Source organism: Anomaloglossus baeobatrachus, chromosome 5, assembly GCF_048569485.1.
Source record: "Anomaloglossus baeobatrachus isolate aAnoBae1 chromosome 5, aAnoBae1.hap1, whole genome shotgun sequence".
NCBI lineage: Eukaryota > Metazoa > Chordata > Amphibia > Anura > Aromobatidae > Anomaloglossus > Anomaloglossus baeobatrachus.
Genome location: NC_134357.1, coordinates 441550929 through 441574768, shown reverse-complemented (window position 1 = coordinate 441574768; position 23840 = coordinate 441550929). Strand labels below are relative to the sequence as shown.

At 48.0% G+C, this 23840-nt stretch overlaps 1 protein-coding gene across 2 annotated transcripts in view; it reads left to right on the top strand.

Annotated features, from left to right (window-relative positions):
* The window catches only part of DIDO1 (death inducer-obliterator 1), a 111315-nt gene that overhangs the window by 43610 nt on the left and 43865 nt on the right, over positions 1-23840 (top strand). For both annotated transcript variants that reach the window (XM_075350418.1, XM_075350417.1), the window contains 4 exons: positions 10621-11362; positions 11683-11986; positions 13004-13288; positions 21127-21352. In XM_075350418.1, the coding sequence (XP_075206533.1) occupies positions 10758-11362; positions 11683-11986; positions 13004-13288; positions 21127-21352 (1420 nt within the window). In that variant the 5' untranslated portion in view covers positions 10621-10757. The remainder of the gene's footprint in view (positions 1-10620; positions 11363-11682; positions 11987-13003; positions 13289-21126; positions 21353-23840) is intronic.

The following is a 23840-nucleotide window of genomic DNA, read 5'->3' as shown; positions in this document are numbered from 1 at the left end:
GGTGTTGTTCACAGGATAATTATGCTTACAGCCTAAAGATGCACCCCTAGAGAATCCTGTTGGCCGTGCCCTATTGCAAAGATCTTAAAAAAATAGCACCAAGCAAAAAGGCCTATTATCTCTAAAACAATATGACTGATTTAGGCTGCTTTCACACTTCCGTCTTTTTCCATCAGTTGCAATCCGTCACCTTGAGAAAATACGTTATACTGCAAAATATTTTGCAGAATTCAGCAGAATAAGGTTTTTTTTGTGCGCTGAGAAAAAGAACGGATAGCGATATCTCTCTCTATCTCTCTCTCGTACTGTCTGGTCCAGACATCAATATAATAGGGTACAGAGAATGTTAAGTGCATGGAGGATGTGATAAAAAGGATCAAATTTTGAAAAAAAAATATTGTAAGGGCAACAAGGATAGTTGGATAAGTGAAGTGATATAGGCCCGTCTAAAGAAATACATTTTTTAGGGCTCGCTTAAAACTGGTTATAGTGAATTAAGCCAATTGTTCTGGTAGTGTGTTCCAGAGAATTGGCACAGCTCGGGATAAAGGTGGTGTCACACACAGCGACAACGACGTCGCTGCTACGTCACCATTTTCTGTGACGTTGCAGCGACGTCCCGTCGCTGTCGCTGTGTGTGACATCCAGCAACGAGCTGGCCCCTGCTGTGAGGTCGCCGCTCGTTGCTGAATGTCAAGCTTCATTTTTTGGTCGTCGCTCTCCCGCTGTGACGCACACATCGCTGTGTGACAGCGAGAGAGCGACGAAATGAAGCGACCAGGGAGCAGGAGCCGGCATCTGGCAGCTGCGGTAAGCTGTAACCAAGGTAAACATCGGGTAACAAAGGTGGTTACCCGATATTTACCTTCGTTACCAGCCTCTGCCGCTCTCACGCTGCCAGCGCCGGCTCCTGCTCTCTGCACATGTAGCTGCAGTACACATCGTGTAATTAACCCGATGTGTACTGTAGCTAGGAGAGCAAGGAGCCAGCGCTCAGTGTGCACGGCTCCCTGCTGTCTGCACATGTTGCAGAACAGCGACGCGTGTCGTTATGATCGCTGCTTCGGCTGCTGTGTTTGACAGCTAAGCAGCGATCATAACAGCGACTTACAAGGTCGCTGCTATGTCACAGAAAATGGTGACGTAACAGCGACGTCGCTGTCGTTTAGTGTGACCCCAGCTTAAGTCTTGGACCTGGGAGTGGGAGGTTCAGAATATAGAGGATGTCAGTCTACAAAGGGCTCTGGTAGGATGAAACACAGATGAGAGAGAAGATTTATAGCAATGCAGAACTGTGGAGAGCTTTATGGTGAGAGTCGTACGTTTTAAATTGTACTCTGTAGTGCATAGGCAACCAGTGCAATGACTGGCACAATTGGTGTAGCGGCTGTAGAGGAATATGATCTTGGTTGCTGCATTCAGGATGGATTAGAGAGGAGAGAGATTAGAGAGTTGCAATAGTCCAGGCGAGAATGAATGAGTCAGAGTTTTTGCAAAGTCAATGGTAAGAAACAATCGAAATCTAAAGTAGCTGTTCCCTAGACAGATCCACAAAACCTGTTGGACGTGAGTCACTAGAGAATCCTCTTAAGGGTCTGTGCGCACTAGGAAACTTGCTTTTCTAAAGAAAAATCCGCACCCTCTGGCAGAATTCCTCAGCAAAAGAAGGGAATTTTGTTTACTTACCGTAAATTCCTTTTCTTCTAGCTCCAATTGGGAGACCCAGACAGTGGGTGTATAGCTACTGCCCTCTGGAGGCCGCACAAAGAACTACACTTAAAAGTGTAAGGCCCCTCCCCTTCTGGCTATACACCCTCCCGTAGGAGTACAGATTCCTCAGTTTTAGTACCAAAGCAAGAAGGAGGAAAGCCAATAACAGTTTCAAAAACAAATTCAATCCGATAACACGATCGGAGAACTTAAGAAACAACATGAACAACATGTGCACCCGAAAAACGAAACCCTAAGAACAAATAGGGCGGGTGCTGGGTCTCCCAATTGGAGCTAGAAGAAAAGGAATTTACGGTAAGTAAACAAAATTCCCTTCTTCTTTTTCGCTCCTAATTGGGAGACCCAGACAGTGGGACGTCCAAAAGCAGTCCCTGGGTGGGTAAAAAGATACCACATGAACGGGCTGTCAGACAGCCTCTTCCTACAGGTGGGCCACCGCCGCCTGAAGGACCTGTCTACCTAGGCTGGCATCTGCCGAAGCGTAGGTATGCACTTGATAGTGTTTGGTAAACGTGTGCAGACTCGACCAGGTAGCCGCTTGGCACACTTGCTGAGCCGTAGCCTGATGCCGCAATGCCCAGGACGCACCCACGGCTCTGGTAGAATGGGCCTTCAGTCCAGATGGAATCGGAAGCCCAGCAGAACGGTATGTGTGAAGAATTGGTTCCTTGATCCACCGCGCCAGGGTGGATTTGGAAGCTTGCGATCCCTTATGCTGACCAGCGACTAGGACAAAGAGCGCATCAGAACGGCGTAGAGCCGCCGTGCGAGAAATGTAAATCCTGAGTGCTCTCACCAGGTCCAACAGATGTAAACCCTTTTCAAATTGGTGAACTGGATGCGGACACAAAGATGGTAAAGTGATATCCTGATTGAGATGAAAGGAAGAAACCACCTTGGGAGAAAACTCTGGAATTGGACGCAGTACTACCTTGTCTTGGTGAAACACCAGGAAGGGAGATTTGCAAGATAACGCCGCTAGCTCGGACACTCTTCGAAGAGACGTGACCGCCACAAGAAAAACTACCTTTTGTGAAAGCCGAGAAAGGGGAACCTCTTTCAAAGGCTCGAAAGGCGGCTTCTGGAGAGCAATGAGAACCTTGTTCAGATCCCAGGGTTCCAATGGCCGTCTGTAAGGAGGAACGATATGACAAACTCCTTGGAGAAACGTGCGTACTTTAGAAAGCTGTGCCAAGCGCTTCTGAAAGAATACGGATAGCGCGGAGACTTGACCCTTAAGAGAGCTAAGCGACAAACCTTTTTCCAACCCAGACTGCAGGAAGGAAAGAAAAATTGGCAATGCAAATGGCCAGGGAGAAAACCCTTGAGCCAAGCACCACGCTAAGAATATCTTCCACGTTCTGTGATAGATCTTAGCTGAGGATGGTTTTCTAGCCTGTCTCATTGTGGCAACAACTTCATGAGATAAACCTGAGGCCGCTAGGATCCAGGACTCAATGGCCACACAGTCAGGTTCAGGGCCGCAGAATTCAGATGGAAAAACGGCCCTTGAGACAGCAAATCTGGACGGTCTGGTAGTGTCCACGGTTGGCCTACCGTGAGATGCCACAGATCCGGGTACCACGACCTTCTTGGCCAATCTGGAGCGACGAGTATGGCTCGATGGCAGTCGGACCTGATTTTCCGGAGAACTCTGGGTAACAATGCTAGAGGTGGGAACACATAGGGGAGTCGGAATTGCGACCAATCCTGAACCAAGGCGTCTGCCGCCAGTGCTCGGTGATCGTGAGACCGTGCCATGAAAACTGGGACCTTGTTGTTGTGTCGTGACGCCATCAGATCGACGTCCGGCGTCCCCCAGCGGCAACAGATCTGCTGAAACACGTCCGGGTGAAGGGACCATTCTCCTGCGTCCATGCCCTGGCGACTGAGAAAGTCTGCTTCCCAGTTTTCCACGCCTGGGATGTGAACTGCGGATATGGTGGACGCTCTGCTTTCCACCCACGTCAAAATCCGTTGGACTTCTTGAAAAGCTTGGCGACTGCGTGTTCCCCCTTGGTGGTTGATGTACGCCACCGCCGTGGAATTGTCCGACTGAATCCGAATCTGCTTGCCTTCCAGCCATTGTTGGAAGGCTCGCAGGGCAAGATAGATTGCTCTGATTTCCAGAACATTGATCTGCAGGGTGGACTCTTCCAGAGTCCACATCCCCTGAGCCCTGTGGTGGAGATACACCGCTCCCCACCCTGATAGGCTCGCATCCGTCGTGACCACTGCCCAGGACGGGGGAAGGAACGACTTTCCCTGTGACAATGAGGTGGGGAGAAGCCACCAACGCAGAGAGTCCTTGGCAGTCTGAGAGAGGGAGACAGTCCTGTCGAGGGACGTCGATTTCCCGTCCCATTGGCGTAGAATGTCCCATTGTAGAGGGCGCAGATGAAACTGCGCGAACGGGACTGCCTCCATTGCTGCTACCATCTTTCCTAGGAAATGCATGAGGCGCCTCAGTGAGTGCGACTGGCTCTGAAGGAGAGATTGCACTCCAGTCCGTAGCGAGCACTGCTTGTCCAGTGGAAGCTTCACTATCGCTGAGAGAGTATGAAACTCCATGCCAAGATAAGTCAGAGATTGGGTCGGGGTTAGATGAGACTTTGGAAAGTTGATAATCCACCCGAAACTCTGGAGAGTGTCTAGTGCCACCTTCAGACTGTGTTGGCATGCCTCTTGAGAGGGTGCCTTTATAAGCAGGTCGTCTAGATACGGGATGACCGAGTGACCCTGCGAGTGCAGAACAGCTACTACTGCTGCCATGACCTTGGTGAAGACCCGGGGGGCTGTTGCCAGACCGAAAGGTAACGCTACGAACTGCAGGTGTTCGTCGTGTATGACGAAGCGTAGGAAACGCTGATGCTCTGGTGCGATCGGCACGTGGAGATACGCATCTTTGATATCTATTGATGCTAGAAAATCTCCTTGAGACATTGAGGCTATGACGGAGCGTAGGGATTCCATCCGGAACCTCCTGACTTTTACGTGTCTGTTGAGCAACTTTAGATCCAGGACGGGCCGATACGATCCGTCCTTTTTTGGGACCACAAACAGATTGGAGTAAAAACCGTGACCTTGTTCCTGAAGAGGGACGGAGGTCACCACTCCTTCCGCCTTTAGAGCGGCCACCGCCTGCAACAGAGCATCGGCTCGGTCTGGTGGTGGAGAAGTTCTGAAGAAACGAGTTGGCGGACGAGAACTGAACTCTATCCTGTACCCGTGAGACAGAATATCCCTCACCCAACGGTCTTTGACGTGTGACAGCCAGATGTCGCCAAAGTGGGAAAGCCTCCCACCGACCGCGGGTGTGGGAATCGGAGACCGCAAGTCAGGAGGACGCCGTCTTGGCAACGGTTCCTCCGGCTGTCCTTTTTGGGCGTGACTGAGACTTCCAAGAATCTGAGCGTCTCTGGTCTTTTTGAGTCTTTTTTGACGAGGCGAATTGGGACCTGCCCGGTCCTCGAAAGGACCGATAACCAGACTGACCCTTCCTCTGTTGGGGTCTGTTTTGTCTGTGTTGCGGTAAGGATGAGTCCTTACCCTTGGAGTGTTTGATGATTTCATCCAAACGCTCTCCAAACAATCGGTCACGAGAAAAAGGCAAATTGGTTAAGCACTTCTTGGAATGAGAATCTGCTTTCCAATGTCTCAACCACAGGGCCCTACGCAAAACAACGGAGTTGGCTGACGCCACTGCCGTGCGGCTTGTAGCGTCAAGAACAGCATTAATCGCGTACGACGCGAATGCCGCCATTTGCGAGGTCAATGGTGCTACCTGCGGGGCAAATGCACGTGTGACGGAGTCAACTCGCGCAAGCCCGGCTGAGATAGCTTGGAGTGCCCATACGGCTGCAAAAGAAGGCGCTAATGACGCTCCAATCGCTTCATAGATGGATTTCAGCCAGAGCTCCATCTGCCTGTCAGTGGCATCTTTAAGTGCCGCTCCATCTTCAACTGCAACCAAGGATCTAGCTGCAAGCCTGGAAATTGGAGGATCCACTTTTGGACACTGGGTCCAACCCTTGACCACCTCAGGGGGAAAAGGATAGCGTGTATCTTTAAGCCGTTTAGGAAAACGCCTTTCAGGATAAGCGTGGGGTTTCTGGATTGCGTCTCTAAAGTCAGCGTGGTCCAGAAAAGTGCTTAAAGTACGCTTAGGGTATCTGAAATGGATTCTCTCGTGCTGCGAAGCTGACTCCTCCACAAGAGGAGCTGGTGGGGAAATATTTAACATCTTATTGATGTTAAATATAAGATCATTAACTATGGCGTCACCATCTGGTGTATCTAGATTGAGAGCGGTCCCAGGATCAGAATCCTGATCAGTTACGTCCGCCTCATCACCCATAGATTCATCTCGCTGGGATCCTGACCATTGAGATGAATGTGAAGGCCCGTCATAGCGAGCCCGCTTAGGCTGCCCGGGGCCATCGTCCGAGTCAGAGTCTTCACCCTGAGGTGTATATGCCCGTCCCGGAGCTTGGAGCTGAGGGGGACCAGGGGGCAATGATTGCACAGTGTCCGTGGCCTGAAGTACAGGCCTAGCTCGCAATGTGTCAAGAATTTGTGACATAGTGAGAGACATTCTGTCAGCAAAAGCTGCAAACTCAGTTCCTGTCACCTGGACAGCATTCACAGGTGGTACACCCTGGGTCACGTCCAGCAGAGGTCCCGACTGTGCAAGCGCCGCAGGGGCCGAGCACTGCACACAATGGGGGTCCGTGGAGCCTGCCGGTAGAAAAGTCCCACATGCGGTGCAGGAAGCATATAATGTCTGTGCCTTGGCACCCTTGCGTTTTACGGACGACATGCTGCTGGCTCTCTGAATGTGAGAGAGTCTATAGCCAAAGGGCGACCAGCGCTATGCAATACAAAGTATTTGTAGAAACAAAATACTAAGAATACTACTGGCACAAGAGGGGGTGAGCCCTGAGGGCTGCTTACCGCCCGCTGAATAGCGGGTAAGAGGCTGCAGAATTCCTTGTCTGGGTCTCCCCGGCTCCCCTCTGCAGCTCAGCGTGTCAGCAGGAATGGCTGCCGGCGTCTGTGGAGAGGGGCGGTCCGTGGGAGTTCCCAAACAAAAGTGCGGGAAACAGTGTCCCCTCTGTGCCGATTGTGAGGGCTGGAGTATGTAAAAACGACTCCAGCCCTCAGCGCTGATGCACTGGCCAGCGTCCCGCCCCTCTCCTGACTGGCAGGTCTGGGGGCGGGAACGAACGGAAGCAGGCCGCAAAAGCCGGGGACTCGAGTTATCAGCGCGGCCGCCGTAAAAGCGCGGGCCGCGCTGAAGTCCCCGGCGCACCACAAGTGCCAGCCGCGCCGCAGTCCCAGCGGCCGGCATGACCGATTCCTAGACGTGGCCAGCGTCCCGCCCCTCTCCTGACTGGCAGGTCCGGGGGCGGGAACGAACGGAAGCAGGCCGCAAAAGCCGGGGACTCGAGTTATCAGCGCGGCCGCCGTAAAAGCGCGGGCCGCGCTGAAGTCCCCGGCGCACCACAAGTGCCAGCCGCGCCGCAGTCCCAGCGGCCGGCGCGACCGATTCCTAGAAGTGTGCCTGCTTCAGCGAAGCTGAATGAGGCCATGGCACAAGCGCCGTAGCGCTGATGTCCCCCGGCGCACTACAACACCCAGCATGCTGCGGTGTGAGCGCCAAATGCACGGGGACACAGAGTACCTTGAGGAAGCAGGGCCATGTCCCTGATGTACTCCGCTCCATCCAGCATCTTCTCCAGGGGCTGTAGATGGAGCCCGGTCTCAGTGCCTGGAGACCAGTAAATCCCACTTCACCCAGAGCCCTGTAAAAAGGGATGGGGAAGGAATCAGCATGTGGGCTCCTGCCGCCGTACCCGCAATGGGTACCTCAACCTTACAAACACCTCCGACATACAGTGGGGTGAGAAGGGAGCATGCTGGGAGCCCTGTTTATGGGCCCTCTTTTCTTCCATCCGACATAGTCAGCAGCTGCTGCTGACTAAAAACAATGGAGCTATGCGTGCGTGTCTGACCTCCTTGCGCACAAAGCTAAAACTGAGGAATCTGTACTCCTACGGGAGGGTGTATAGCCAGAAGGGGAGGGGCCTTACACTTTTAAGTGTAGTTCTTTGTGCGGCCTCCAGAGGGCAGTAGCTATACACCCACTGTCTGGGTCTCCCAATTAGGAGCGAAAAAGAAACGGTGCGTTTTTACCACAAACGGTTTTTTTCCGCCAGTTGGTCCCTGCGGTTTTTTACCATTATCTATGACAAAAATGCAGGTACCTGCAGAAAAGTGACATGCTACTTCTTTTTTGCTGCTGAAAAGCTGCAGAAATTTTGCAGCAAAACCTATAGGCAAAAAAACCCGCAATGTGCGCACAGCATTTTGGTTTTCCCATAGATTTTGCTGGAGAAGGACTGCAGAAAGTTTATGAACAAAAACCGCACCTTTCCTGCAGCAAAAACCGCGGCAAAAAACGCAGTGTGCCTGCAGGACCTAAGTAGGTTTTCTCCCAATTTATTTGCTCTGTTTTTATGTAAATTTGTATAAATAGGACCTCATGATTTTTAAGTTCCGAAGATGATCTTTCGGTGAGTTTTGACGTTTCGTATTTTCACTGTTCAAAAAATGCAGCGTTTTTACAGTTCCATCAAGTAAATGATATTGATAGAATTTTTTTTTTTGCTTTACTCAGCATAATCTGACCTGTGGTGCGTTTTTTCAAATCTACAACGTCAATTTTTTCTGTGGGCGCAATGAGCTTTAAGTTCAGCTTTTCACTGTCGACTTGCATTAGATATGGTAAATCCGCAGATAAAATGCATATATGCCCTCACCTAAGATGCTGAGGAAAAGCAGCACTGGAATATTCTGTTGTTTAGATTGGGATGGTTCACTGACACACAGAGAACAAAGCTACCCTTATTGTTTGCACTTTATAGTAGAACATTATGGTGACATTGAGCATCTGTGTGAACAGTGCACACATGTTAAAGGGAAGCTGTCAGGTGCAATATGCACCCAGAACCACGAGCAGTTTTGGGTGCATATTGCTAATCCCTGCCTAACCAGCCCTTGTATCTAGTAGCAAACCTAAAGAGATCTTTAGAAAGTGTTTCTAAAGATTTTTTATGATATGCTAATGAGCGCAGGGACAATTCGCAAGGACGTTATTTCTTGCGCTCATTTTGCGGTAGCACGCCCACAGGGGTGTACTAACATGCTATTCAATGCCCAGCGTCCTCATGGGAAGTGATGCGCGTACCTGTGTTCGTTGCACTGCCTCAGACGCTGGGCTTGGGGTCAGTGCACATGGATCCCAAGTCACTGCACTTCCGATCATGGGCACTAGACCTCTTTGAAGGCGGGACGCGTACACCCAGTGTCATAGTGCGTATTACCAGAAGTGTGGGGCATTCTCATCAGTGGTGTCAGCAGACACAGGTATGCGTGTCACCACTGCTGATGCTGCCTTGAATAGCATGTTAGCACGCCCCTGTGGGCATGCTACCATGCTAAGAGGGCGGAATGAGTGCAGGAACAAATGCCCTTGCGACTAGTCCCTGCGCTCATTAGCATATCATAAAATATCTTTAGAAATACTTTTCCTAAAGATATTTTTATCTATGCTAGTGTATACAGGAACCGTTAGGCAGGGATTAGCAATATGCACTCAGAACTGCTCGTGGTTCTGGGTGCTTATTGTATCTGACAGGTTCCGTTTAAGGCTAAGTTCACATTTCCGTTGATTTGTATCAGTCACATGCGTCGCTTGACGCATGTGACTGATGCGCTGTTCAACGCTGTACAACGGATGACAAAGAACAGAATTCTTTGTCGGATTCCGTTGTGTGCGGGGGGCGGAGTTCGGGGGCAGAGCCGAGCGGGGGGCGGGGCCAAGTGCTGAGGATGTCAGTGGAAGTGCTGCGGTCTGCATGGCTGGGGACAGGTGAGTGTATGTGTGAGTGAGTGTGTGTATGTGCATGTATGTATGTATGTATGTATGTATGTGTGTGCACATGCAAAGTGCGGGAGGGGGCGGAGCCGAGCGGGGGGCCGGGCCAGGCGCTGAGGATGTCAGAAGTGCTGCGGCCTGCATGGCTGGGGACAGGTGAGTGTATGTATGAGTGAGTGTGTGTATGTGCATGTATGTATGTGTGTGTGTGCACATGCAAAGTGCGGGAGGGGGCGGAGCCGAGCAGGGGGCGGGGCCAGACGAAGGTGTCAGTGCTTGTCTGCATGGCTGGGGACAGGTGTGTGTGTGTACATACATGTGCGGAGTGTGGGACGGGGCGGGGCCGAGCGGGGAAGTGTCGGCCTCCCTGCACACGTAACCAGCCTAAATATCGGGTAACAGCAAAGCACCCGATGTTTACCTTGGTTACCCGATATTTACCTTGGTTACGGGCCTACACCGCTTAGCGCTGGCTCCTTGCACCGTAACCAGGGTAAATATCGGGTAACCAACCAAAGCTGGTGACGTGTGCAGGGAGCCAGAGAGCATGCGCAGCGAAATCCGACGGATCTCGCTGCTCAAAAAACGTTACATGCTGCGTTCCTCCCGCCCGGCGGTCAGTCGTTCCACGACTGATCAGTCGGGCGGAGGGTGCAACGCAGCATCATCAGTCACAATCCGCTGCTCATACAAGTCTATGGGAGCAGCGGAATCCGCTAAACTGATTCCGCTGTTTACAAGAGCAGCGGATTGTGACTGATAGATTTTAGCGGAAATGTGAACTTAGCCTAAGTCATGCTTATTAGGAAAATCGTTCAGAGTTTGCTTACTGTACCACACTTTTATACTAAAATGTAATGCTGGGCCAGCTCCTTTAAATGCGCACATCAGTGGCTCAGGATTCTTTTACTCTTAAGGGTTTAACCCTTGATCTCTTTTTATCATAATAGCCTCCTTTTCTGACGACAAGGAACACACCAGTGAAGATGTGCTGAGAGCCATTAAGCCAACAAGCAAGGAATTTAAGAAAACTTGGGGATTTCGTAAAACGACAATTGCAAAACGCGAAATATTCAGTGACACAGAAATGGAGACTGCAGACTCCACTCATCAACATCCCCCCTCGCTGCGACGCAGTGGGCGTCAGCCAAAGCGTACAGAGAGGGTGGAAGAGTTTCTTACAACGTTCAGAAACCGAGGGAGGAAAATCAACACTCTAGAAGATTCTAGTGATAGGTCATGTCCGGTAACTGATGCTGAAACTGCATCAGAAGGGAGTGTTGAGAGCACCCCTGATGCCAAGGCTAGAGCTATCGCTTCTAAGACCCAGGTTAAGAAAGAAGAGGATGACAGCTCTGATGACAGTGATGGGATGACTCTGAAGGAACTTCAGAACAAACTCAGGAGCCAACGCAGTGACATCTCTGCAAGTGAAAGTGTTGGCGTGCACATCTACAGCACTGCTAATCCAAACATGTCGGAGTCCACTGTCCGCACTAGGAGTGCAAATCGTGCAGCTCTGCTTCAGCAGCAAACTCAGACCACTCCTATAAAGCAGGAACCTCTTAGTCCAGAACACATACAAGATGAAAAATGGGAAAAAAACATTTTCTCGCCAAAAAGACGACCTGAAGCCGAGATCTATGACCCTAGCGCACTATACTGTATTTGTCGGAAACCTCACAACAACAGGTAGGGTTTGTCTGGATGGCTTTTCTTAAAAGTATTTGCTGTTTTTACAATTCATGTGTACTAATGATGTGGTGAATATATACTGCAACATATATACAGCTGGGATAAGCAGAATTAAACATCAGAGCGAGTTGGGATTTATAATGACCAATACAAGTACAGATGGTAGACCAGACCAGCTTTACCGCAGTGATATTTATCAACAGTATTTTGATCCAGTCACTTTAATATTTCTGAGACCAATTGGGTTACCTTACGTGTCCTTGTTATTAGGGCAATAAAGCTTTGTTTTTACTTTTTCTATTTCTTTTGGAATACAGGTTCATGATTTGCTGTGATAGATGTGAAGAGTGGTTTCACGGAGATTGTGTTGGAATCTCTGAAGGCCGTGGCCGACTACTAGAGAAGGACGGTGAAGATTATATCTGCCCCAACTGCACCATTTTGCAGGAAAATGAAGAAAGTGGAGCAGACCGTGAGAAAGTTATTGAACTAGTTTCTAGTGTGTCCGACATTACCAATGTGGGGATAGTGGAGCACTGTGCACCCAACCAAGGGATCAAGGGCAGAATTGAGAAGGCTGCGCACCCCAGTGGCAAGAAGAAGCTAAAGATTTTTCATCCGGTGAGTATTTTATGTCTGGAGTGGTGTTCAGTCGATATAATACAGCCGTGTGTACTAGATAACTTTTTTTTCTAAATGTGACCTTGCACGATCATCCTTAGGCTATGTGCCCACGGGGGAAAGTGTCTTGCGAATACATCCGCAGGACATTCCGCAGGAGCTCCCAGGAAACCGCACCACAACTTTTGTCTGTTTCCATGCTGCGGAATGTCCTGCAGATATGGTGTGGGCATTTTGCATTGAGGATACAGTACAATGGCTTCGGCACTGCATCCTCAATGCAGAACAAGTGCTGCAGTGATCGAGTGTTCATACTTGCCTCCATCATGCAGAACCTCGCTTTACGGCGGCCGTGTCACTCTGTCATCGTCTGCTGCACTGTGCAGGAGCAGGTGGGCGGGCCTGAACTAGCTCCGGCTGTCACATGACCAGAGCTCGTGCAGGCCCCGCCCATCTCTTCCTTCCTGTACCTGGATCCACTGTGCTGCTGTACACCGGACGGAGAAAATGACTCGGGTGTCTGCTATCAAGGCAGGTAAGTATATGGGAGCCTGCGGAGAAATCCGCAGGAATAATTGACATGCTGCTGATCCAAATTATTTCCGCTGCGGAAAAATCCGCAGCGTCGGCACAGCAGTTCCCAAATGCCATAGAAATGGCTGGGGCGTAGCTGTGCTGCAGATTTTTGAAAAATCCGCGGAATTTCCGCGAAAAATCCGCCGCAAATTCCGCGCATTTTCCGCAGCGTGGGCACATAGCCTTACTCTATACATCTATTATACATTTACTTTTTTCATAAACTGTGAACTTTTACTGTTAAGAACACGCATTAAGTTGTATGAGTGACAGTCCGTTACTTTGTAATGCCATCCTACCACTGTATAGCGGTAAACGTTTATTACAGCAACTCTAGTTAACTCCTAGTAAGAAGACGTATACATGACACTATTGTAAAGCTTCTTCAAAACCTTTTTCTCCTTGACATTACCTGCCTTATAAACTACAATCTCATTACAGGTCGCCATTCCAGAGTCTGTCACCGAGCCTCAAGCAGTGTGTGACACAGATAAGGTTTCCCATGAAGTTACTATGTCTACTGAATTGTCAGATTCTCCAGAAATCGCCAAATGCATTGGACCGGGTTGTACGAACAATGCCCTTCCTGACTCTGTATATTGCAGTCATGACTGCATACTGAAGCATGCTGCAGCCGCAATAAAATCCCTTAGCTCAAGCAAAGAAAGCAAGCCTAAGGAGAAGGTTAAGGTAAAATTGGAGAAGAAGCCAGCACCCAAAACTCAGGTAAGGGACATCTTTATAATTATGCTACAAGTATCCTGTTATTCTTAATGTCACTTTTACCTGTAATAATACGGACACATATCACTGTCCATATTACTTCCTTAAGGCTGGGGCCACACGGGGCACTAGTGCGATCCTCGCATGACACTCAGCTCGCACTGGCAACACAGTAGGAGCAGAGTGTCTTGCTAGTATCCCTGCGACTGCGGTCCGACAGTGCGAGCGGACCTCAGCTGCAGGGGGCGGGCCGGCACGGAGGAGGGGAGGGATCGATTTTTCTCCCTCTCTCCTCCATAGCCGGCAATTGTGATTCTCGCTCTGCACTTGCAGTACATCGGTGTACCGCGAGTGCAGTGCGATTTTTCTCCTGCCCTATACACTTGAATGGGTGCGAGAGAAAAGAGTCTCGCATTGCACCCGCAGCATGCTGTGATAGTTTTCTCGGTCCGATTAGGGCTGAGAAAATAATCGCTCATGTGTGCTGACACATAGGCTAATATTGGTCCGAGGGGAATGCGATGTTTTATCGCACTCCACTCGCATTGATTTTCTCGCCGTGTGGCTTTACCCTAATACTGCAAATGTGTATATTTTGTCGCCATAATAGTTAATCATTAGACAATCCAGTCCTGTCAATCTCTGGCATGGTGGAATGAATTTGCACTTTATTTCACAAGTTTTATAGGTTTTTAAATGAGATTTCAATCAGATTTGAGGAAGTTAGAACTCATTTTTATGGATTTTTTTTCTTGCTGATTGGCAGAAAGGAATATGCACTAAAAATCCACTAAGTCGTATCTAGAAATAGTGTCCTCAAAATGTATACATCAAAATACTGACAATTTTAGAAACCAGTTACACCGCAGTAGCCAATACAATATTTTAATCGGATTGGCTGGTTTTAAAGATTTTGCCTATTTGGTCTTTTAGAGTATTGACACTTGAAAATCGATTTGGGAAACCGTTAACACTACCTTACTAAACTTGTATAACAGCCTAAGATAGGCCCCATAAATCTGTATAAACGCTGCGCAGGTTTGGAGTTTAGTGCAAATACCCTGACATTCTGGGAAACCAACTTAGTGTAAAATCCAACACCCAGACTTTTATAAATAAGCGGTATCCAGCTTCCCGTATCATCCCAGGTATGGCTTCCTACTTTAATAATGCCAAGTCCCGAAATCATGAAATACTGCAGTAACTTGGTTTCACAACACATTTTTATTACTCACAGAAAACTGGTAAAGATCCCAGCATATAAAATAGTGCTTGCTACGTTTGCCAGACTTGATTTTCGCGTGATCTGGTTAGTCTAGGGCAGGGGTCTCAAACTCGGCTGGGTGTATGGGCCGCACACAGGAAAAAAATAATTTGAGGGGCCGCATTCCTTTCAGGACAAAGTGACATTGGTAGTGGTACCATTTTTTCTTTCTATACACCCTTGAATCACTGTTTTTGAACATTTTTCATTTGTCCATTATAACAAATGTGTAGTGTGTGTATATGTATATGTATGTATATGTGTGTGTGTGTGTGTGTGTGTGTGTGTGTGTGTGTGTGTGTGTATATATATATGTATATATGTATATATATATAATCTACATACATACACACTTTTTTTTTTACATTTTTTTTCCCCTTTTTGTAAGTAATACAGTTTTACAATAACCACCGCATAGTAATTTTGGCCAACATCTTGTAGTAATGTGCCCCATCTTGTTTCCCATTCTGTAAAAATGTGCGCATCCTTGTCCCCTTGTAGCAATGTGCCCCAGCCTCAGCTAACACACACATACACACACCCCCCCCCCCACCCTGTGCAGCCTCAGCTCACACACACACACCCCCCCCCCACCCTGTGCAGCCTCAGCTCACACACACACACCCCCCCACCCTGTGCAGCCTCAGCTCACACACACCCCCCCCCCCCACCCTGTGCAGCCTCAGCTCACACCCCCACACACCCCCCACCCTGTGCAGCCTCAGCTCACACACACACACCCCCCACCCTGTGCAGCCTCAGCTCACACACACACACACCCCCACCCTGTGCAGCCTCAGCTCACACACACATACCCCCCCACCCTGTGCAGCCTCAGCTAACAGCACCCCCCCCACCCTGTGCAGCCTCAGCTAACAGCACCCCCCCCACCCTGTGCAGCCTCAGCTAACAGCACCCCCCCACCCTGTGCAGCCTCAGCTAACAGCACCCCCCCCACCCTGTGCAGCCTCAGCTAACAGCACCCCCCCCACCCTGTGCAGCCTCAGCTAACACCACCACCCCCACCCTGTGCAGCCTCAGCTAACACCACCACCCCCACCCTGTGCAGCCTCAGCTAACACCACCACCCCCACCCTGTGCAGCCTCAGCTAACACCACCACCCCCACCCTGTGCAGCCTCAGCTAACACCACCACCCCCACCCTGTGCAGCCTCAGCTAACACCACCACCCCCACCCTGTGCAGCCTCAGCTAACACCACCACCCCCACCCTGTGCAGCCTCAGCTAACACCACCACCCCCACCCTGTGCAGCCTCAGCTAACACCACCACCCCCACCCTGTGCAGCCTCAGCTAACACCACCACCCCCACCCTGTGCAGCCTCAGCTAAAACCACCACCCCCACCCTGTGCAGCCTCAGCTAACACCACCACCCCCACCCTGTGCAGCCTCAGCTAACACCACCACCCCCACCCTGTGCAGCCTCAGCTAACACCACCACCCCCACCCTGTGCAGCCTCAGCTAACACCACCACCCCCACCCTGTGCAGCCTCAGCTCTCACACACACACACACACACACACCACACACACACCCTGTGCAGCCTCAGCTCACACACACACACACACACACACACACACACCACACACACACCCTGTGCAGCCTCAGCTCTCACACACACACACACTGTGCAGCCTCAGCCAGCAACAGAAACACACACACCACACACGCACACGAAAACATTCTTCTCACCTGCTGTCAGCGGCATGCAGGCACGTGGACTCGGTGAAGCCTCAGCTACCACACACACACACACACACACACACACAGTGCAGCCTCAGCCAGCAACAGAACCACACACACACGGCATGCCACACACACAGTGCAGCCTCAGCCAGCAACACAGAACCCCACACACACACGAAAACATTCTTCTCACCTGCTGTCAGCAGCACGCAGGCACGTGGACCCGGTAATGATCACAGCTGCTGTCATCGCTGAACTTTCGGCCGGCACGTGCAAAGCAGTTCTCACTGCACAACAGCCACTGGCCAATCACAGGCAATCATCTGAGGTCATATGCAGCAGGTGCTTGCCTCTGATTGGCAGGCGGCTGTTATTGCGTTCTGCAGTGAGAACTTCACTGTGCGTGGCAAAGACAAAACTGTAGGCTGAAATAAATAACTGGCAGCTGCGGCCCCTGCACCGGTCGCCATCTTTACCAGGTCCACGGGCCTGCGGGCCGCAAGAAGCCACCTGAAGGGCCGCATGCGGGCCGCGTGTTTGAGGCCCCTGGTCTAGGGCATATCTAATTCTTAACACTGCAGCATTTTGTTTTTTTTATAACTGGAGTGGGGTTTTTAACCTAAGGTCCCTGCAGCTACTCTTATCCTCACGCTATAGCGTTTTCACCTTTTTTCGGCGTTGTTCTGGACACCCTTCATTCTCTTGTGATTGCAACTTCTGACTACACTGGAAGTCAGAAGTTAAGTCACAAGCTCTTAATGCAAGTCTTTGAGAGTCAGAGGCTCTCATAGAGATGTATGGAATAGTGACCTTCGTTGCGCTCCCTGAAACACTAGCACTGCAGTGGCAGTGTAACGAGGACATAGTAAGCAGAAGTAGGGTTGCTGCTGCAGGAAGCCAGCGGTGGCAGGAGTAGGACGATGCTGTGGCCACTCGGCTGGGAGGAGGCGCTGTCCTGTTTGTGTGAAGTAAAGGAAGCTGGATCTGAGTATGTAACTTTTATTGCTCTACCTTCTCTGGTTTTCTTGCTGTATATTGCAGTAAATTCAGTATGTCAAGCAGATGTTAATCCAAAATGAATATTCACTGCTCCCCATGCCCATAATCCTGCCCTCCTCTCATCAGCACAGAGGTCAGTGATGGTAAAAATCTTCAGTCATTTACTGTCACTGATGCCGGTGCTGAGGTTTGTGGGAGTATGGGCATGGGGACCAGTGAATATTAATTTTGGATTAACATCTGCTTGACTAGCTGGTGTGCGACACTAAATTTACTGGAGCTGATGGCAAGAACTGCCCAAGCCCTTTTTCACTATACCATTAGTATGGCAGTAAAAAAATTACCTCACGAATTCCCTTAAACATAGGCAAATTCCACTGAAGGGCCACCTGTCAATGTGGCCCTGCAGCTGTTGCAAAACAACTCCCATAATACTTGCACAGGTTGCGATGATGGGAGCTGTAGTTGACAACAGCTGCAGGACCACCCGGGTTGTGAAAAGCTGCTGTCCCCTCACAAGTATTGCACAACCTTTGGCCCTCAAGCAGCAGATTACCCCCAAATTAGTGTAAGTTGCAGTTTCCCCCCCCCCACCCCATTCCCCCCTTATTTGCTTCCTCTAAAACCTAGGTGCGTCTTATAGTCTGAAAAATACAGTGGCTGTTTGACTGAATAGTACAAGTCCGCAGTCAATGACTGGCAGCAGCACTCATTACTAATTCTCCCCTGCATAGGAACAGCGCGGTCTGCTCACACTGTTCATGTGAGGCAGACATCATTGTGATATGTAGCTATCTGCCTGTAGTGCTCCAGTTAGACACTGATGTATTATATAGTGGCTTGTACAGTACAGGCCTACAGTCCGTCACAGTAGCACTCATTATCGCTTCTTGGTAATAGAACAGGCAGACGGCTGCACATTAACACTGTCTGCCTGTCTCATATGAACATGCGGATTTCCTTTTTGCACAGTGCAACTCACAGTAGGTTGTGTGCTCCTCGGTCTCTGCACACATAACCCCCATATACCATAGAAAAACATAAGCGCATGCCCAACCAGATCAGGAGATCCCTGCTGCTAGATGAGTGAAGTATCATTAGCAGCCTGTAATAGAAAAAGGATGCAATTCTGAAAATTAAGTGTATTCAAAAAGTTTGTTTTTAAAGATCTTCTACACTGTTGAATGCATTTACTGTCATTGTAAAACCCAATTATGCCAAGCTCCAAACCTGCACTGTGCGTGCCACAAAAGCCTGATTTGTGATTGCAGCAGAACATGGCATGCATTTGTCAGTTTCCCTTTTGCATCAGGGACTTTGTTCATTGAATTATTATATGTACGAGCAGTGTAGATGTTTTCTATATGTCCGAGTTGACTGGATATTTGTGAAAAACATTAAAGTCTATGGATACTGAGATCTCCTCTGACCAACAATTTTCTAAGCAGAAGATTAATTTCTGCTTTTATTATAAATCATCCCAGGAGAGAAGACGGGGATAAGTACAGTGCATATTGCCAGGTCACTTGTACCAACCTCCCCCCAATTATGTAATTGCATTTTTTTCCCCACAATTTCAGTGCACTGGGAAGGTTTTTTTACATTTGCTGAAACAGCATTTTGAAGTGTCATTCAAAAGTACAACTTGTGTCACAAAATAAAATTGTCATGTGGCTATGATGATGGTAAAATAAAAAGTTTTGGTTATTGTGAAAAGGAGTGGAATAAGCAAAGGCGCAAGAAAAGTTAAATTACAGTGTCGTAAAGGGGGTTAAAGGATTATTTACAACATGATAGATTTTAGAACTGTTCCTACAAAAGATCCCCTCAAAGGCTGCTTTCACACATCAGTTTTTTGGCATCAGGCACAATCTGGCAAAAAAAGGATAAATCTGATCCGGCGCCGGATCCGTTTTATTCCCCATAGACTTGTATTGGCGCCGGATCCGGCACCGTCCGGCATGTTATATAATGGAAGCCTATGGGCGCCGGATCCATCGTCATCTGGCATATGATGGAATCCAACAACGGATCCTTTTTTTTTTTTTTTTTTTTTTTTATAACTGTGCATGCTCAGTATCACAACAAATCCGTCAAAAAATGGAAGGACCGAAAGGAAAAAACGGATGCGACGGATCCATTTTTTCGCTGGATTGTGCCTGATGGCAAAAATTGGATGTGTCAAACCAGCTGAATTGAGAGATGCTGTACTAGACAACATACCGGATTTTCTTCATATGCGCTTCAGCTCTTTATATTTGCAGACCAGGAGAGAGCAAAGTACCTCCATTGTATGATTTGATAAGTTGCATTGCTACCTATAGAGGATAATTCCAGACCCCAATTCCAGAGATGTCACTTACCTGGCTTTCTGCTGTAGTTTTTATAAAATCACAATTATATTAGCAGAAGATGATCAGTAGAGGACTAGTAAACCTGCTGCCATGTAGTTCTCCAGTTCTGTATAACCCTGCCCTCACCACTGATTGTCAGCTTTTTGCCTATGCACAGTGTACACAGAAAGCTGCCAATCACTTGTGTGGGTGGTGTTATAGAGAGCTCATGATTATGGAGAAGTGGTAGATCTGTATCAATTTATTAGCTGCTGCTGGCAGCTCAGTAAGTGATAACAGTGGAATCTGGGTCACTGCCCCTCCATCATGTTGCTCTGAGATGGGGTTGCAAAAATCTGATGACAGATTCCTTTTAGGTTCATTTACCACAACGTTAATGAGATTTTGATTGTGTATTTTCGCTATGCAAAAGAACGGATCAATTCATCAAGCTGCTTAAACTAGAAATCAGGTGGATTTAACCCCATAGTATTGCATTAGATGCAGAAAATCCGCAGAAAACACACATCCAATCCACTCCTGAGGTAGTAGAAATGTTGAAATTTATAGGCTGCCCTTATGGCAACTCTTCATTAAAGGAGAAGTATAACAGACTGATAACTCCTCTATACACAGCTGATGACTCCGGATCCACCAATCACATTAGGCGATGTCACAGCTGCCCTTGCTCCCTCCCTTCTTAAAGGCCTTTGCACATGCTCATTAGACCCTAAAATACAAGACATGGGGGCATAGTTTGTTCATTGTGGCTAATCTTCATGTTGATTTCCAGAACTACTACACATAATACAAAACCTGATTTAAACAATGTAAAGCATGTTAACTGGTTTTCCAGAATTTTAATAGAACTTAAATGCTGCGGTACAAAGTACAGCCACATATGTGGATGGAGCAGTAAAGCCTGGATAAATATTAGGCTGGGGCCACACGGGGGACTAGTGCGATCCTCACATGACACTCGGCTCGCGCTACCAGCACAGCGAGAGCCGAGGGTCACTGCGACTGAGGAAGGGTGGGCCGGCGCTGTGAAGGAGAGGGAGAGATTTATCTCCCTCTCTCCTCCGTTGCCGGCTATTGCCATTCTCTGTCTGCACTCGCAGTACACCGGTGTAATGCGAGTGCGGTGTGATTTTTCTCTCGCCCCATAGACTTGATTGGGTGCGAGAGAAACAAGGATCGCATTGCACCCGCAGCATGCTGCGACTGTTTTCTCGGTCCGATTAGGGCTGAGAAAATAATGGCTCCTGTGCGCTGACACACAGGATAATATTGGTCAGAGTGGAATGCGATGTTTTATCGCATTCCACTTGCTCCGATTTTCATGCCGTGTGCCTTAGGCCTTAAAGCTGCGCTCTAGCCAGCACGCACGTTTAATCTATTCTGATCCTATAAACGTAAAGCATCTCCTGGTTTTGGAGTGATTTGCTGTTTTTACTCGTGAAACATTAGTAGTTTGATATTTTTAATGACATATTTCTAAGTTTCAGCCTCTTATTTTGTTTTTGCTTGTTGGATAGTCTTCACCAAACCCACCGGTTGTACAGAAATCTGCAGTCCCTGAGAAGCCGGATGCTGTGATAAAGAAAGCCCTAGTGATGATACCAAGAATTGAAGGAGAAGCAAGCAACGATCCGAACATGGAAAGTGGCAGCAGCAGCACGCCTTCCTGGGAGAGTGACCATAATTACATTGCAGTAAAGCCAGAAAAGACTGCTGCCGTTTCATCTACACTATTTTACAAATGTATGTATCACATAGGAGTCCTCCCTCACACTGCCAACATCCTGACCACATGTGCATATTTGTTATACATGGTTTCATAGGTAATCTACACAGCATACTCCTAATTAACACTTCACAATCTTCTTCATACTTCTGTAATATAAAGTGATTTCAGGTAGGGATAATCTAGGCCATACAAATAAGGGTAAGTATTGAACTGGTCAAGGGGACTTATAAACTAACTTGGTTAACTTATTACTCTTAAGGGTTTGTAGTCTTAATGAAAAGCATGCAAAAGTGAGCAATGGGTTAGCCAACTTGGTCAGTCTGCTCTCCCCTCTATACCTCCGGAAGTCTTATTTCAAGAGCTTCTAAATGTAACAAGAATGATAAATTCCTCTATCAGGCAGCCTAATTTACATCCAAGTTGTCTTTCAAATGAAGTTATTTAGGATTTGAGACCATAAAAGCCCTCTTTTTAGGTGTACTAGCATCCAAAATACCCAGCTGCCACATAGCCATTCCTGACATACCACTGACCGGCAAATTGTTTCTCTGCCCAAATTTCATAGGGTTCTGTTTAGGCCTCATACAGGCAGCCCTGATGTGGCTGTATTCTGGTGTCCGTGTTGTTGCAGCCACAAGATCCAGTCTAATTGCTTGGACCCAAACAATCAGGAGCATAATGTAACATTTGGTTACATTTGGGCAGCCTGAATGAGGTCTTGAGGTTCAACTGCTTTGCACCCAAATTGGCGAAGCTTGTTTATTTAACCTCATGTGAAATATTTGTTTAATGCAACCTAATGCAAGCCAAACGAAGATCTTCAACTTTCAGCGCGGACTACGGTACAGGTAAGTGATGTCACTATTGTCAAAAATTGTTGGCAAAAAAAATTAAAACAATTTATTGCACCTTCATGTGAAATTTTATTTTTACACACACTTCTCAGCCGTAATTAAGCAGCACTCTATTTTCAATCTTAGTCTGCTTTTCTGTTTTTGTTTTTTTTTTTTTTTTTGCAGCAATTGTACATAGTCATTACATAAGCAGAATAAAGAATTCTTTAATCTCCTCAGGGTCCACATTTCAATCGCAGCTGGTACCCGACAAGTGTTGGCGTGGGCACACGAACACTGCTGCACCATCACTGCAATGTACCCACACTGGTTTGAATTAACAGTAGCTGCACCTGACTTCTTTTTCAGGTGTATTCCACCTGGGAACCATCTGAAAAAGCACATAAAAGCCAAAAAATGAGTATGGAGTTTAAAAATGACTTGTGCACGTCTTTTGTAACTTTTTAACTGCTTCAGGCTTTGAAAGCCATAAAGCAGCTACAAACTGTCCTGACCATTATTTCTGGTGGCTGCCACCATCTTATATAATAACAGCGGCAATGTCATTGCATTCGGCTTCCAAAAAGATGTATCTGGAAAACAGCCTGTGGCGCGTAATCTTGCAACGTCTTCTAGCAAAAACAATGCAGGCACACCAGCGTCTAAAATGCGCCACATGCACATATCATTGTGTTTAGCTGTTGGAACGTATGGTTCATCACAAGGCGGAAATGGATTATTCCACCAGCCTGATCGAAATTTTAGATTTTTCTCTTATGCGACTGTCTCTGCCAGTAATATAGGATGGATGTGAGATCTATGTAAATCCAGGGTACTGTGGTCTTCGTTTAGCTCATACATAAGCACCTGTGCACTTTTTTGCTTTTCGTGTGCTTTCCTTCTTTCTATGTCCTGTTTTGGTTTGTTTTTTTTCCTATTCTCCCCAAGACTTTACATGCTTTTTCCTCTGCCCGCATTGTCCAGATTATAGCGTTATCCCAGTCTCCCTGCTCTAAGTGAGGGGGAGAGCAGAGAGCTGTCAATATAGCAGCATCGATGTATTTATAACATGCTGACAACTCGCAGAAGCAAAATGGTAGAAAACTTGATATTGACTATTTAGAAAGATATTAAACCCGTTTACGACCTAGGACATGCCTATATGTTCTTGGTTGTACCCGTCTCTTTAATGCGGGCTTACGCTCATCATTCCCTGCACAGCTAACAGGTGCAGGTGGATTGTAGTGCCTTTATAAACTAGTTAGATCTCCCTGTCAAACCCTTAACGTGCGACTAACGCGCTCCATCGATCATCACACCGTCCCCGCCACCATAAAGTGGCCCCATGACACAATCACATGGGACCAATAGATTGCCTTGACAGCTTGGGATCAGCTGATGACCCCTGTCGCAGTCATGACTCACTTCCTGTGAATGCTGGCAGAGTGCTGGCACTGACAGGAGATCAGCATTTCTTCTGATGAGAGGGATGCTGATGCATGCTCTTATCAGGAAAAGTGATCGAGTAGTGCAGGCATAAAGTCACCTAAGGGGACTAATGAAATCAATAAAAAGAATAAAAAAATCAAACCATTCAAATCGCCCCTTTTACCCCATTGAAAATAAATCAATAGTAAAAAAAAAACACAAAACAAAAAAACCCCAAAAC